Below are 14396 nucleotides of genomic sequence, written 5' to 3'. Positions count from 1 at the left end.
GGGAGCAGATGGCATGCCCATTACCCCACCCCAGACGCTGTCTAACCACACAGACCTTCCTTGTGTTTCCTAAAGAGGATGTTCTCTCTGTCTGATTTGACTTTTGCAAGACCTTTTGACGTGCTACTCTCAGTAGCTCCACCAAAGCTCCTTGACACTTGAGACCGCTGCTGCCGCATTTTCATTGCTGTCTCCCCAGCTCAGCTCCAATAAAATGGCTGAATTTCGTGAAATTGATTTCTTAGGTGGCTTGCTCGCTCTAAGGCTTGAAACAGTTCTTCCAGACAAAGAATATTCTATTGACTGGATGGACAAATAATCAAATGAATGAACAAATAAAGGATTGAATGATGCTGCTGGGTCATGATGATGTTCGGGTACCAAGATCTCAAAGTATGAGGCTCATTAATCACTTTCCTTTAGTCATAACTGGTAGTTTTTCTGTGTTCTTCAGCGAGAAGTCATCATGGAAGAAACTGACCGTAACTCAGTTAAATTCACCAAGGCTAAGATACAATAAATTCCAGTCATTCTTCACTCTGGCTACTTTCAAAAATATGCTGGTGTCAGGGCGCACCCGAGACCACTTATATCAGAATTTCCAGAGATGGAGACAGTGCATCAGTATTATTCTTAATTTCCCCATGGTGGATAGCATGACAACTACTGTTCTAATGTAAGACTCTTGATTGTCCAAATGGTAAGTATCCATTTGATTGTTGAGAAATGTATTTTTTTACTCAATGACATTTTAGTAGGTATCTACCATTCAATTAGGTCCATGGACGTTGACTGTTACCCGTTCACACCTGCAGGCATTTGCTTTCTCTTTCTGGACACCTGGATGCCTTGCTCAGATTCCCTGGATAATTCTTCTCGTCCCTCAAGGGCTCATTAAAGACCCCTCCCCCATATAGCCTTTCTGATCCCCTCCTCGGTGATCTTTCCTAACCTGAATTTTCATGGCATATCATCTCGGGCAGTTAATGGGTTTTACTGTATACAACTCTATAGTGTAAATTTCAGTTTTCATCAGGCAAGTGTACATTTGATCTTCCCAAGCAGACTCTGCTTAATTTACTATATACTACCCAGAGCTCCTAGCAATACCTTGTTTTTAGGCACTCAGAATGTCTGCTGAAAACTTAAAACTGTAGAAATGACACAAAGAAATGCACATTTTCCCAAATCTCTGATTTGGGTAATCGATTTTCTTGAGCAATATAAGAGAGAAGAAAATATGTTTGAAGGAAAATATGCAATAATGAATGTTCAAACTTGGAGTTATGCAAGTGAAACTCAGAAATATAAATTTGAGATTGATCATCAGAGATTATAATTGCGTCTTAATGTTCTAATTCACTGTCATCATATTTTCCATGAAAAATAACCTCTGAATGGAGTCTCTCTAAGAGCCAAGATAGTTTGGAGTGTGAGAGCCTGTATTTATAGCCCAGCTCTGTCTCTCTTGTTTGTTACCTGTCCTTGGGAGATTGTGTAACCCCTTAAATCTTTAGTTATGAATCTGTAAAATGAAATCAATAGCAGTACCTCCCTCCCAGGCTTGGGTTAAGGATTTAATAAAACAGTGCATGTGACCTGATACTGTCCCTATAAGTGAGGGCTTATGATTACCATTAGTATCATTATGATGCAACACCAGTGTCAGACAATTTTGATGTACCTGAAAATAAGACCTAGTTTTAAAATGAATATGGTGGACAGAGGAAGGATTGAGTTTTTTAAACTACCCTTCATCTCAGTCTGATTTTTCGTTCAGTATTTTCCATGGACGATTATAGCTATGTGTGTATAATATTTTTAGTAGAGGTCAGCAGAATTAAATGTTTGCAAGAAAAATTATTTGTAAAAGTTGTTTCAAAACTGAATGTTCTTCATTCTGTGAACTTAAATGACTTCCTGAAATTTCTCAAGTTATATGACCTGAGGCTAAAAAGGCACTGGCAAGAGATGAAAAGGAGAACATTCTCTCCTGTTCATGTATTCTGCTTCAAAGGACTGCATGCCACACCACCTCTCTCCAATTTCAAGTAGCAGATTTATATGTCTGACATTTGTCTGATTGTTCATATATATCATAGTCAGACTCATCTGACCTTCACTTTCACCTACAAGTACAATGCCATTGGATGAGGGACTCACTTTCTCTGTGTCTGTTTCCTCATCTGTAAAATGGAGTTGGTTGAAGTTTACCTGAGTTAATACATACTGGGTGATTAACAAAGACCCGAGTGTATAACAAGAACTCAAAAATGTTAGGTATTTTTGGCTATTATTATTCTTGGTTTTTTCAGTGTGATCTTATTTGGATGCCTGACTCAGCCACGCTCTGTGAAAATTTGGGATCCTTGTACATCATCCTATCCCAGTAACTTCATTCGTTTACTTGTTCATTCATTCAATTACTCATCCATTCAGGAAGGCACCTATTGCAAGCTTACTAAAAACTAAATTCTCTTCAATCCTGATTATGTGAGAGCTGAATTAAAACTTCAGTCTCTGGTTCCCAGCTGTTTTTACTCTACCCATCTGTGTCTTCATCAAGACTGCTTTTTGTTGAGAGCCATAGGAACTAAGGGTGTGCTTTTTAAATAAAATTTTCATTGAAGTGTAGTTGCTTTACAGTATTATATGTTACATGTATACAATACAGTGATTCACAATTTTTAAAGGTTATACTCCATTTCTAGTTTTTAGAAAATATTGGCTGTGTTCCCTGTGTTGTACAGTATATCCTTGTAGCTTATTTTATACCTAATAGTTTGTACCAGAAATTATGGTGGTTTACTTCCCACATTTTTCCCCAATCATTATATAATGAGAATGTTTGCCTTTGACTCTCTCTCCCTGCACGCACGTGTATGTGTGCACACACACACAAACACAAACACACACACAGTCTGTCCATCAGTCTGTCTCTCTTTTACTCCCTCCCTCTCTCTCTCTCTTTTCTCAGTCATTTATGAAAGGCCCAAACATAAGCTACTTTATTTAATACATATACTTTGAGGGCACAAAACTGCCAAGAAACACAACCAAAGTAATAAGAAATTATTTTTATTAGCACGTATAAGAATATGATAATTGTCAGAAAAAGGACATCATCTTTAACTGCCGTCACTTTTAGAAAAAGAGGCCCAGGGCCAGTTTCCAGAGATAAAATTTAGCCTGGGTGCTTTGGTGACATTTTTCCAAGGTTCTGGCATATCCAAGGTCATTGGGGAAGGCTATAGTTTCAAGCAAGCCCACTTTTATATTCCCAATTTGATCACTTGGGAATTGAGAAATAGAGAATTCTATGGTTCACTTACAAAATGCTGTGATCAGACATGAACCCATGACTGTCACAGATGGTTACTATCAGACACTGACATCTGTAGGGGAGGAGATTTTTTTTCCTGTGCCCATCTTAGGTTGCCCAGCTGAGGTCCTGTAATTTACACAGGCAGAAGACAGATTAACAAGAGAAAAACAGAAGTTTATTAACATGTGCATGACACATACCTATGGGAGCATCCGGTGATGAATAACCCAAAGAGGTGGGTAGACCTTGGGCTCATATACCATCTTAGGCTAAACAAGGGAAAAGGAGTGTGGACTTCTAGGAGGGGGAGATAAGTTATGGGAAGATGACTCGGAAAAGTATGGTAAACAAGGATTGTATGTTTAGGTTTGTTATGCAAATTTAAGTCAGTGCCTTCTTCATTGATGAGTTGTTAAGAATATTCCTCTTCCTGGTATAAGAGAGGTAGACTTCTTGACCAATGGAAATTTCCTTTATAAAAGGAGAACTTATGCTGATTTGAGAGCTCTTCCTGCCTCTGTTGGTGCTCATTGGCCTTTAACTCAGAATTATGCATACGCCACAGAGGCATATTTCAGGGTGGCACATTCGGTGTCCTTCACATCCAAGCTATTTTCAACTACAATTTAATTTTTTAAAAAAAATTACCCTGGGAAGAGCTTCCCCATTCTTAGACAGGTGCTACATTGCCTTGTCCCAGCTGGAGACAAGACTCAATTCCCATGAGTAGAATCTGACCTGTTATTCCTTTGTTGTAAACACTTAATAGAAGAATTCTAAAGAAACTAGAATCTGCAGACCCCAACATAGACACACCTGAGTCTTGATTCTTTCTTCAAAAAAAGTTAGTCATCATCTTTTGTCTGCAAAATTACTTTGTTTTAAATGACATTAATTCAGGCTCTGAAACAACAGTAAAGGTCAGTTTCTCAACTACTCTTCAAAAATTTAAGCGAACGTGGGCCTTTTTTGTTCGTCTATACCAGCTCGATTTAAACTTTTAATATAAGCTGCTGGTGCTAAAGTTTAAATATGAGAGTGTTGCTGGGATCAGTTTTGGCTTTGGAACAAGCCAACACCTCAACATTGATGGCTGTATCTCGTAACACAGTTGATTTAGAACTTCAGGAATTAAAAATGTCTCGGGGGGCCCAGGTGGATTTAATCGGCTTAAACCAGAATTTCCCTGGTGTGTAATAGCGAAGATCTGAATTGCTTTCTGGTGTAAAGAATAGCCCATTCTTCATCCATCCTGAAGTTAAGCATATTCTGTACATATTTTGAAAATAAGCAAGGATAAATCTGTTTGATCTCCCAGTGTTTCTGCATATGTGATTATTTTTAAAAGAATTCTGTATTTGGACCAGAAGCCGTAGGTGGCAACAGTAGGGTGACAGTGTACAGTTATTGACCGTGACAACCCAGTTCTTCTGCCTGCTCACCACAGACATTTACCAGCCCCTGCAGCCCTCTGATCTGGTCATCATCTCTGTGAGACTCTCAACTTACAATGATTCAGTGAGTTAGATTCTAAAAGGATTAACCCTCACCTAAGCCCCAGGGTCATCGCAGTTTCCTCCCTGGGACTATTAAAGAGGAGAACTCAGAGGTCACTTTTCTGGTCAGCCAACTCCCGGGACCCCTAAAAGAAAACTTGAGGAGTTTTGGCTTAAGGAACTACCCATTTTTTAATTTTTTAAAATTATTTTTCGATGGTCTCAGGTTTATTATAAATTGGTGGGATCATTTATTGTCAAAGAATGAATTGCTCTTGAGAGAAGGTTTACAAAGGAAGACAAAAGTTCAAATAGAACTTATTTCCCCACACATATCCTGAGAATACTTATATTCCATTGATAAAATCCATTAAGGCTCTGTCACTATATCCATCATCCTACTCTAATTTTCTGAAACATTAATATATACAATTATTTTTAAAAATTCCTAAGAATCTGAAAAAAATAGATATATGTCTATGTATAACCGAATCACTTTGCTGTACATCGGAAACTAACACAACACTGTAAATCAACTATACTCCAATATAAAATAAAATGTTTTAAAATAAAGAAAAAATAAAATTTCCTATGATGCAAGACACTAGGTATTAAAATAAAATTCTTTTTCTTTGTTTAATGCACTCATAACCATCTTTATTACATGTATTTTTAAACACTTCCCTGCATGCATTACACACACATTTCTTATCACATCCATTACCTGAAATAACACACTTATCCAAGTGATGTTTACATAACACACTTTTAAAAAATAATTTCTATTTTTTTAATGAGATCTAATTGACATATAACATTGTGTGAGTTTAAGGTGTACAATGTGTTGATTTGATTCACCTTTATATTACAATATGATTACCATCTTTGTGTTAGTTAACACTTCTATCATGTCACATAATTATCATCTTTTTTGTGGTAAGAGCAGTTAAGATCTAGTCTCTTAGCACCTTTGAAGTTCATAATACAGTAATGTTGACTGTGATCACTGGGCTATGCATTAGATCTCCAGGACTTATTTAACCATGAGTTGCAAGTTTGTACCTTAAACAATATCTCCCCAATTCTCTGACCCCAATCCCCTGGTAACCACCATTCCATTCTCTGTTTTTATGAGTTTGGCTATTTTAGATTCCACATGAGTGATATCATACAGTATTTGTCTTTCTCTTAGCATAATACCCTCAGGGTCCATCCGCGTTGTCCAAATGGCAGAATTTCCTTCTTTTTCATGACTGAATAATATTCCATTGTACCACATCTTCATTTTCAGTCCATCTGTGGAGGGACATTTAGGTTGTTTCCATATTTTGGTTATTGTGAAGAATGCTGCACCAACATACGTTCCTACCAACAGTGCACAAAGGTTTCCTTTTCTCTACATCCACGTCAGCACTAGTTATCTCTTGTCTTGATGGTTAGGCGTTCTAATGGGTAGGAGGCAATATTTCATTGTGATTTTGATTTGCATTTTCCCGATGAGTAGTGATGCTAAGCATCTTGTTATGTACCTGTTGGCCATTTGGGTATCTTCCTTAGAAAAATGTCTACTCAGTTCCTCTATTTTTTAATCAGATTGTTTATTCTTTTTTTTTGTTATTGAGCTTATGATTTTCTTCTATATTTTAGAGGTGAACCCCTTTTCTGATCTACGATTTGCAATTATCTTCTCCCATTTCATAGGTTGCCTTGTCATTTTGTTATTGTTTTTGTTGCGCAGAAGCTTTTTAGTTTTGATGTAGTCCCACCTGATTATTGCTTTGAACTATCCATTATTACAGCAACATTTTCGTAAACTTTAGCATTGTCTCAAGATCAATGCTTTTATTTTTAAAAGCATTAAGTGAGTGTGATTTATTAATCTTTTGAGGCTATCACATATACCGTCTGGAAGGATTCTCAAAACAATTCTAATTCAACAATTGCACCTTGAAGGTCATGACGTCTGAGGGACAAGGTGAGAGTATTTATGTGATGCACGCAAATACTCACATTACAGTGTGCACACACACATAGACACGTGCTTGTGTGTGCATGTGCACATATGTACACTCACGTACATACTCTTGCATGTTTGTATATTCATACACACATGTGCTCACACACAAATGCACACAGTACAAGTTCAGGGCCCCAGTTTTTTTTGTTTCTTTTTTTTTTTTTTTTTTTTTTGCGGTACGCAGGCCTCTCACTGTTGGGGCCCCTCCCATCACGGAGCACAGGCACCAGATGCGCAGGCTCAGCGGCCATGGCTCACAGGCCCAGCCGCTCCGCGGCATGTGGGATCTTCCCAGACCAGGGCACGAACCCGCGTCCTCTGCATCGGCAGGCGGACTCTCAACCACTGCGCCACCAGGGAAGCCCTGCATCCGCTATTTTATTCTTTCAAATCATTACTTCATTTTGCTAACAGTAGAATACTCTTAAAATGTTCACTGCTTGGAGCACGCATCATCCTATAAAGGTCATATCAGCCAATTATTAATTCTTGTAATCATTTAACACCGATTAGGTGAGCACCTAATGTGTGTCAGAGCATATTCTGTGTGCTGTACGTGTTCTGTATGCTCTGAACACTCAGGGTCCTTGCCTTCATGTCTTGGCTGGGACCTGGTGGGGAAGAGCAGTGAGAGAATGAAAAAAAAGCAAGTAATGAAAAAGCATGGGAACAGGGGGCTGGGGGAAGGAGAGAAATAGGTGAGGGAGAGGGTAAGAGATATGAACTTTCAGTTACAAAATAAATGAGCTGCAGGTATGAAACGTACAGTATCGAGAATATAGTCAATAATTAGGTAATATTTTTGTATGGTGACAGACGACAATAGGCTTATATGGTGATCATTTCAAAATGTATGGAAATATCACATCACTGTGTTGTGTAACAGGAACTAACATAGTGTTGTAGGTCAATTATATTTCAGAAACAAGCTCATAGAAGAAGATCAGATTTGTGGTTACCAGCAGCAGAGGATGGGAGAAGAGGGAGTTGGATGAAGGCAGTCAAAAGATACAAACTTCCAGTTATAAGCACTAGGGTTATAACATACAACATGAAAAATTTAGTTAACACTACTGTACGTTATATGTGGAAGTCGTTAAGAGACTAAATCCTAAGAGTTCTCATTACAAGAAAATTTTTTTTTTATTTAATTAATGTTGTGTCTTTACAAGGTGATGGATGTTCACTCAACCTATTGTGGTCATCATTTCATGGTGTGTGCAAGTCGGATCATTATGCTGGACACCTTAAATTCACACACTGCTGCCTGTCGATAACATCTGCATCAAACTGGGGGAACAAAGAAAAAGCATGGGAAATATGAGATGGTGATGCGGTCTCTGCTGAAAATTAAAATAGGAGATCTGAGAGCAAGAGTCTGGGAAGGTAGTTTAGACCGATCCAAAAAAGCTTGTCTGAGTTTAGCACATTTAAGGTATATGTGAACAGAAAGAAGGATCAGCCTTGGAGAGTGTTCCAAACTGAGAGAGCAGCAAGTCCAAGAAATGTGAGTTACCAACGAGCTTGTTGTCCAAGGAGAAGAGATAAGGCGACAATGACAGAGCGTAATGAGTTGCAGCGACGGCAGAGCCATGAGGGCAGGGACTTTTTGTTTTGTTCACTCATGTTCCCACTGTATCCAACAGAGCCTGGTCCTTAATATGCGCAGACTGGGTAAATGAATGAACCAAAGGATCTGATTCAAAATGAATTTAGAGAAGGAGGGAAGAGGGCCTGATCATCAAACTACAGTCAGAAGTTTAATTTTATTTGAAGCATGACAGAATATTTTAAGGGATGCGTGGTAGACTGAACAATGGACCCCCGAAGATGTCCACGGTCCTAAATCTCAGAGCCTGTGGATGTTATCTTCCATGGTGAAAGGGACTGTGCAGATGGGATTAAGTTAAGGATCTTGAAATGCGGGAGATGATCCTGGATTATCTAGCCAGGCTCAATGTCATCACAAGTGTCCTTGTAACAGGGAGGGAGGGGGATCAGTCAGAGAAGAGGATTTGGTCGTGGATGCTGAGGTTGCAGTGATGCAGGCTTCAAGCCATGGAGCGTGGGCAGCCTTTAGAAGCTTAAAAAGACAAGGGGGCTTCCCTGGTGGCGCAGTGGTTGAGAGTCCGCCTGCTGATGCAGGGGACACGTGTTCGTGCCCCGGTCCAGGAAGATCCCACATGCCGCGGAGCAGCTGGGCCCGTGAGCCATGGCCCCTGAGCCTGCACGTCCGGAGCCTGTGCTCTGCAACGGGAGAGGCCACAACAGTGAGAGGCCCGTGTACCTCAATAAACTAAAACAAAAAAACAAAAACAAGCAAAAAAAAAGACAAGGAAATTCTCCCCTGGAGCCTCCAGAAGGAGCATTGCCTGCTGGTCCATTATAGACTTCAGACCTCCAGAACTGTAAGATAACAAATGTGCCTTATTTTAAGCACTACACTTGCAGTAACTTGTTACAGCAGCAATAGGAAACTAATACAAGATTATTCCAAATTAAAGAAAGCGTTTGGCCATCTCATAAGTCACAAACATGAAGAGGGATGCCTTTTTAAAAGGTAAATATCATTTGTCACCTAAATTAAAATGCATTTTAAATTTAGTTACAAGGTTGAGCTGGATTCCCTTCCTGTATCTCCTGTACTCTCACAGTAGACCTTAGGAGAGGATGGCGGGCTTGTAGGGAAGGAGAAAAGCAGTGAATCTAAGTCAGAATGAGAGGCGTAACTAGGAAGAAAGTGCTGTAAAGGGAAAAGTGTCCAGCAGACAGAGGGAAAGGAGAGGGAAGGGAAAGAAAGGGACATTAATTACCATTGCTGCATAACAAATTACAGCCCCCCCCCCCCCATTTAACAATTTAAAACAACAGACGTTTATCCCATACAGTGTCTGAGTGAACCCAGGAGTGGCAGGTTTGCATGTTTCTGGCTCAGGGTCCCACGCGGATGAGGCTGTATCGTCTGAAGGCTTGACTCGGGCTGGAGGGTCCACTTCCAAGACGGCTTCCTGCTGGCTACTGGCAGGAGGCCTCCGTTCCTCTCCCCATAGGCCTCTTCTCGTACTGCTTGAGGGTCCTCACAGGGTGACGGCAGGCTCCCCCTCCGACAGGCAACCCCAGACACAGCTGGGAGGGAGCAGCAGTACCTCTTCCCTGACCTCGTCTCAGAAGTCACTCAGTTACCGCCTCCATATTCTGCGGGTCAGAAGCGAGACACTAAGTGCAGCCCTCACTCAGGGGAAGAAGGGTCGGGCTCCTGCGTTTGAAGGGAATGCCAGAAAACCACCCCAGAAGAAGGAGAGGGAGAAGTGAAGAGAAATTTGAGCAAAACACGTATTTCTCCTCTGTTCACAGAGAATGCCTAGATACGTCCATTTTTCTCCACTAATCTGTCTCCCTTCGTTGGGGACTAACGGATGTGTGTGTGTGAATGTCTGTGTGTGAGCGTGTGTGTGTGTGTGTCAGTGTATGTGTCTGAGTTTGTATATGTGTGAATGTGTAAATATGTTGTGTGTGTAGGTGTGAGTGTGTATGTATGTGTGAGTATATGTAATGTGTGTGTGAGTGTGTGAATGTGTGTGTGTAGATGTGAATGTGGACGTGTGTGTGTGAATGTGTGTGTAGATGTGAGTGTGTGGATGTGTGTGCATAGATGTGTGTGTGGATGTGTGTGAGTGTGAATGTGTGTGCATAGATATGAGTGTGTGTGGATGCGTATGTGAGTGTGTGAATATGTATGCATAGATGTGAGTGTGGGGCGTGTATATGTGTGTGTGCATAGATGTGTGTGTGTGAATGTGTATGTGCATAGATGTGAGTGTGTGTGTGTGTGTGAGTGTGTGAATGTGTGTGTGCATAGGTGTGAGTGTGTGTGTGCATAGTTGTGAGGGTGGGGTGTGTGTATGTGAGTGTGTGAATGTGTATGCGTAGATGTGAGCGTGTGTGTGTGTGTGTGTGTGTGTGTGTGTGTCTGGCAAGACAGGTGTAGGCTTCCCAGCTGTTTCCCACTTTTGACTCCTGCCAGACGTTTATCTCAGCGTCCCCAGAGACTGCTGATTCTACACTCAAGCTTGTCTCTGTGTCCAGATAATCTAACCAAAACTCCAGGTTTGGAGGGCACCCTGCAACTAACTGGTTTGCTGAATTCCCCCAAAAGAAATTCTGCCATGTTGCATCCACTTGACCAAGTCCTCATCCAGGCAGACGTGGTAAAAATGCCCCTGACCAGAGATCCGCTGCGTTTCTTGTAAGTCCAGGAAGCACACGTGGGCTGCAGATAGAAACTGGGATAGAAAGTTCAGAGATTTGGGTCAAGTACTGTGGTAAGTTCATTGGAATGTGAAACACAGATGGAGCCGTCTGGAAAGGCAGAGGGAATGTGAATAGGAAACTTCTCTCCATGCCTGATTCGGAATTAGGTTACACTAATTGATGAATTAATGAGAAAGGTAATGCAGAGAACAGCCCGATAAAGAGTTACCTGAAAGGCCATCTTCTTTCCCATCCTTTTCACTTCTCGTCAGATATTAGATTAGGCCTTTACCTTTTCTTGATTTTCCCCCTTTCCTTTCCTACCTCTTTTCTGTTTGTTAGGAAACAGTAAAAATTGTTTTATTATCATAGAATGCCTTTAGATTCTTTTAAATTCATTGCATGGAAAAATGCAAAAGTCTTTTACTATTTAGTCTTTAGAGGAATGTATTTTATAGCAAAATATGCCACCCATATTTTAAAACATTTACAAAACATTTCATGTATTGGCATTTTCAAATCAGGATTTAGGAACGAAAAAAAATCATTTTGTGTCTGCGTAGGTGTGTTGTGTACTTAGAAAAACAGAATAACCTATAATGGAAAAGAATCAGAAAAAAATATATATAAGTGAATCACTTTGATGTACACCTGAAACTAATGCAAATATTATAAGTCAACTATACCTTAGTTAAAAAAAGAAAAACAGACAAAAACCCTTTAATGTGATATTTTTAAAAGTTATCCTCAAATATGGAATATTTGATATAAATGAAATAGTAATTTCATTTAAATGTGCTTTTTTTTTAACAAAGTTTTTTTTTTTTTGGCTGCCTTGGGTCTTTGTTGTTGCACGCTGGCAGCCAGCGGTGGCTACTCTTCATTGCGATGCACAGGCTTCTCCTCGTGGTGGCTTCTCTTGTTGCAGAGCAAGGGCTCTAGGCGCACGGGCTTCAGTAGTTATGGTGCATGGACTCAGTAGTTGTGGCACACGGGCTTAGTTGCTCCAAGGCATATGGGCTCTTCCCAGACCAGGGCTCGAACCTGTGTTCCCTGCATTGGCAGGTGGATTCTTAACCACTGCACCACCAGAGAAGTCCTAAATGTGCTTTTTTTAAGCTGAAAACTGATTATTTTACTAGGAAAAGGAATACTGTTGTTAGACTACAAGTGAATGAAAGTATTCATTTTGATTATTTTGATTACCCAAAATTCTGTAAAACGTTTCCTAATGGGATGAATAAAAATAAAGCTTCATATATTATTTAATTCAAAATAAATGCATATGATAATACTCCTAGCATTTCACATCTGTCCAAGTCAGAATATATTTTGCATTTTTTTATACAGTCAATTTAGGGTTCTAATGGCAAGGTAAACACACACACAGAAATGTGTAGAAAATGATCCACATACTAACACAGAGGTGCACAAGATTTTTCTGTAAAAGGCCAGACAGTAAATTGTTTAGGCTTGTGAGCCATACTGTCTCTGTCACAAAATCTCAAGCTTTTCCCTTGTAGGACAGAGGCAGCCATAGATAATATGTAAGTGAACAGGCAGGGCCATGTTCCAATAAAACTTTATTTACAAAAACAGGCAGGCAGGATTCGCCCTCAGTCCAATCCTCTGTACTGAAGGACTGATTTATACATTCTCAGCACCAAAACCATATTGTTTCCTTTGCATTTACCTAAATAAAATTCCCAGCAAATGTTCTTTTGAAAGACCAGTGGAAAAGTTTGTCTCTAAAGTCACATTTTTTATAGAACTGATTTAAAACTGTTATTTTAGTTATTAACAAGCAAATATCATTAACTTTCAGGTTAGTGTTATTAATGCCTTTGGATAGTTCAACATGTGCAATGCAAGAAACTAATAAAACAAATTTCAGAAATAAGTGAGTTCTGTTTATTCATAACATGGTAAATGAAACATAACATCATTTTAAAATCTATTGAAAGCTTATTAAACAAGTAAAGTGGAAGTTGTGTTTCTAAAGATGACTATGATATTTCATTCTCAGTATCTGAAGCGATGGTGTCTATTTAGGTTAGTCTTGAGGAAAATGCAGTTTTTCTTTCATACGAAAAGAGAATATTATTCTTTGTTGTAGTTTTTTTTACCTTTAGGTGTACAATTTTGAACAACAAAAAGTAATTATTTTAAAAGCATCTTCAAATGATATTATAATGTATATGTAATTCTTAAGGCCTTTTCTAAAGTGAATCCCACTTTAAAGTCTCTTTGTCTATTGTTGACACGCCCTCCCCTTTCTCCTGCTTTCTTTGTTGTTAAGGATCTGTAGGCCCTCCATGAACATCGTTTTTAGAGAAAAGCTTACAGAACGGTCACAAGTGACACTAAATTTACATTTCGTGTTGGGCTTGTTATCATCAGACCTGATACTAGATTCTTGAAAGGTCCTGTACAATGATGGCTGGTTCTATATGGAAACTAAGTGAATCAAACAGACCACAGGTGCATATTGAGGTCCTGGATAAAACAAAGATGTCTCACTAGTCTATTTCAGATGTCTTACTAGCCCATTTCAGATAACTTTCACAGCTCTTTGGTCTTGGTTAGAATTTGGGTACTTGGGTCCATTGTACTAATTGTGGATGGAAGCCTGGTTGGTATCCTCAATTCCATCAGCGCTCTCAACCTCAGTTACTCTCCACGATGGAACAAAGATAATCATGTTACAGTTCCTCTGCGTACTTGTCAGATTTTCATAGCACGTTTGTAATGGCTTCACACAGATGCTCTAAAATGAAGGGCACGCCCTAGCACACGTGCTTACACCATCTTTGTCTCTCCTGCCTGTGCTTTTAACTGGGGAAAACAGTGGCCGTCCAAAAGCTCTGTTTGTGTGTATCTTGCAGGAGTCCTTTGGAACCTTTCATCTTGCGATGCACTCAAAATGCCAATCATACAGGACACCCTGGCCGTGTTGACCAATGCCGTGATCATCCCCCACTCAGGCTGGGAAAATTCACCTCTTCAGGACGATCGGAAAATACAGCTGCATTCCTCACAGGTGCTGCGAAATGCCACTGGATGCCTAAGGTGAGTCCCGTGTTGTTGCTACCTCCCTCTGTCAACGGGTGCTTTTTGTTTCTGTAACTTTAATTGCTGCTTTGCTAAGGATCAGAGCGTTTTGGAATACTGATACGGCAGCAGTGCAAGAAGCTGGTGAAGATCATTTCTAACGAGGTACTGAAGACGTATATGCGTCTTCCACTGTCCTCTACCTACCCCAGTATTTGACTTATTTAACATGTTTTCTTAGGCCTTAGGCAAAGAA

At 39.9% G+C, this 14396-nt stretch overlaps 1 protein-coding gene across 1 annotated transcript in view; it reads left to right on the top strand.

Moving 5' to 3' along the window:
- The window catches only part of CTNND2 (catenin delta 2), a 257170-nt gene that overhangs the window by 59223 nt on the left and 183551 nt on the right, over window positions 1–14396 (top strand). Inside the window, exon 3 of the mRNA XM_027125377.1 lies at window positions 13975–14158. Coding sequence (XP_026981178.1) covers window positions 13975–14158 — 184 coding nt within the window. The remainder of the gene's footprint in view (window positions 1–13974; window positions 14159–14396) is intronic.

This window comes from Aethalodelphis obliquidens, unplaced genomic scaffold (assembly GCF_003676395.1).
Source record: "Aethalodelphis obliquidens isolate GAN/ISIS:26980383/991018 unplaced genomic scaffold, ASM367639v1 scaffold29, whole genome shotgun sequence".
NCBI classification, from domain to species: Eukaryota; Metazoa; Chordata; class Mammalia; order Artiodactyla; family Delphinidae; genus Aethalodelphis; species Aethalodelphis obliquidens.
This window is presented reverse-complemented; position numbering and strand designations above follow the sequence as displayed.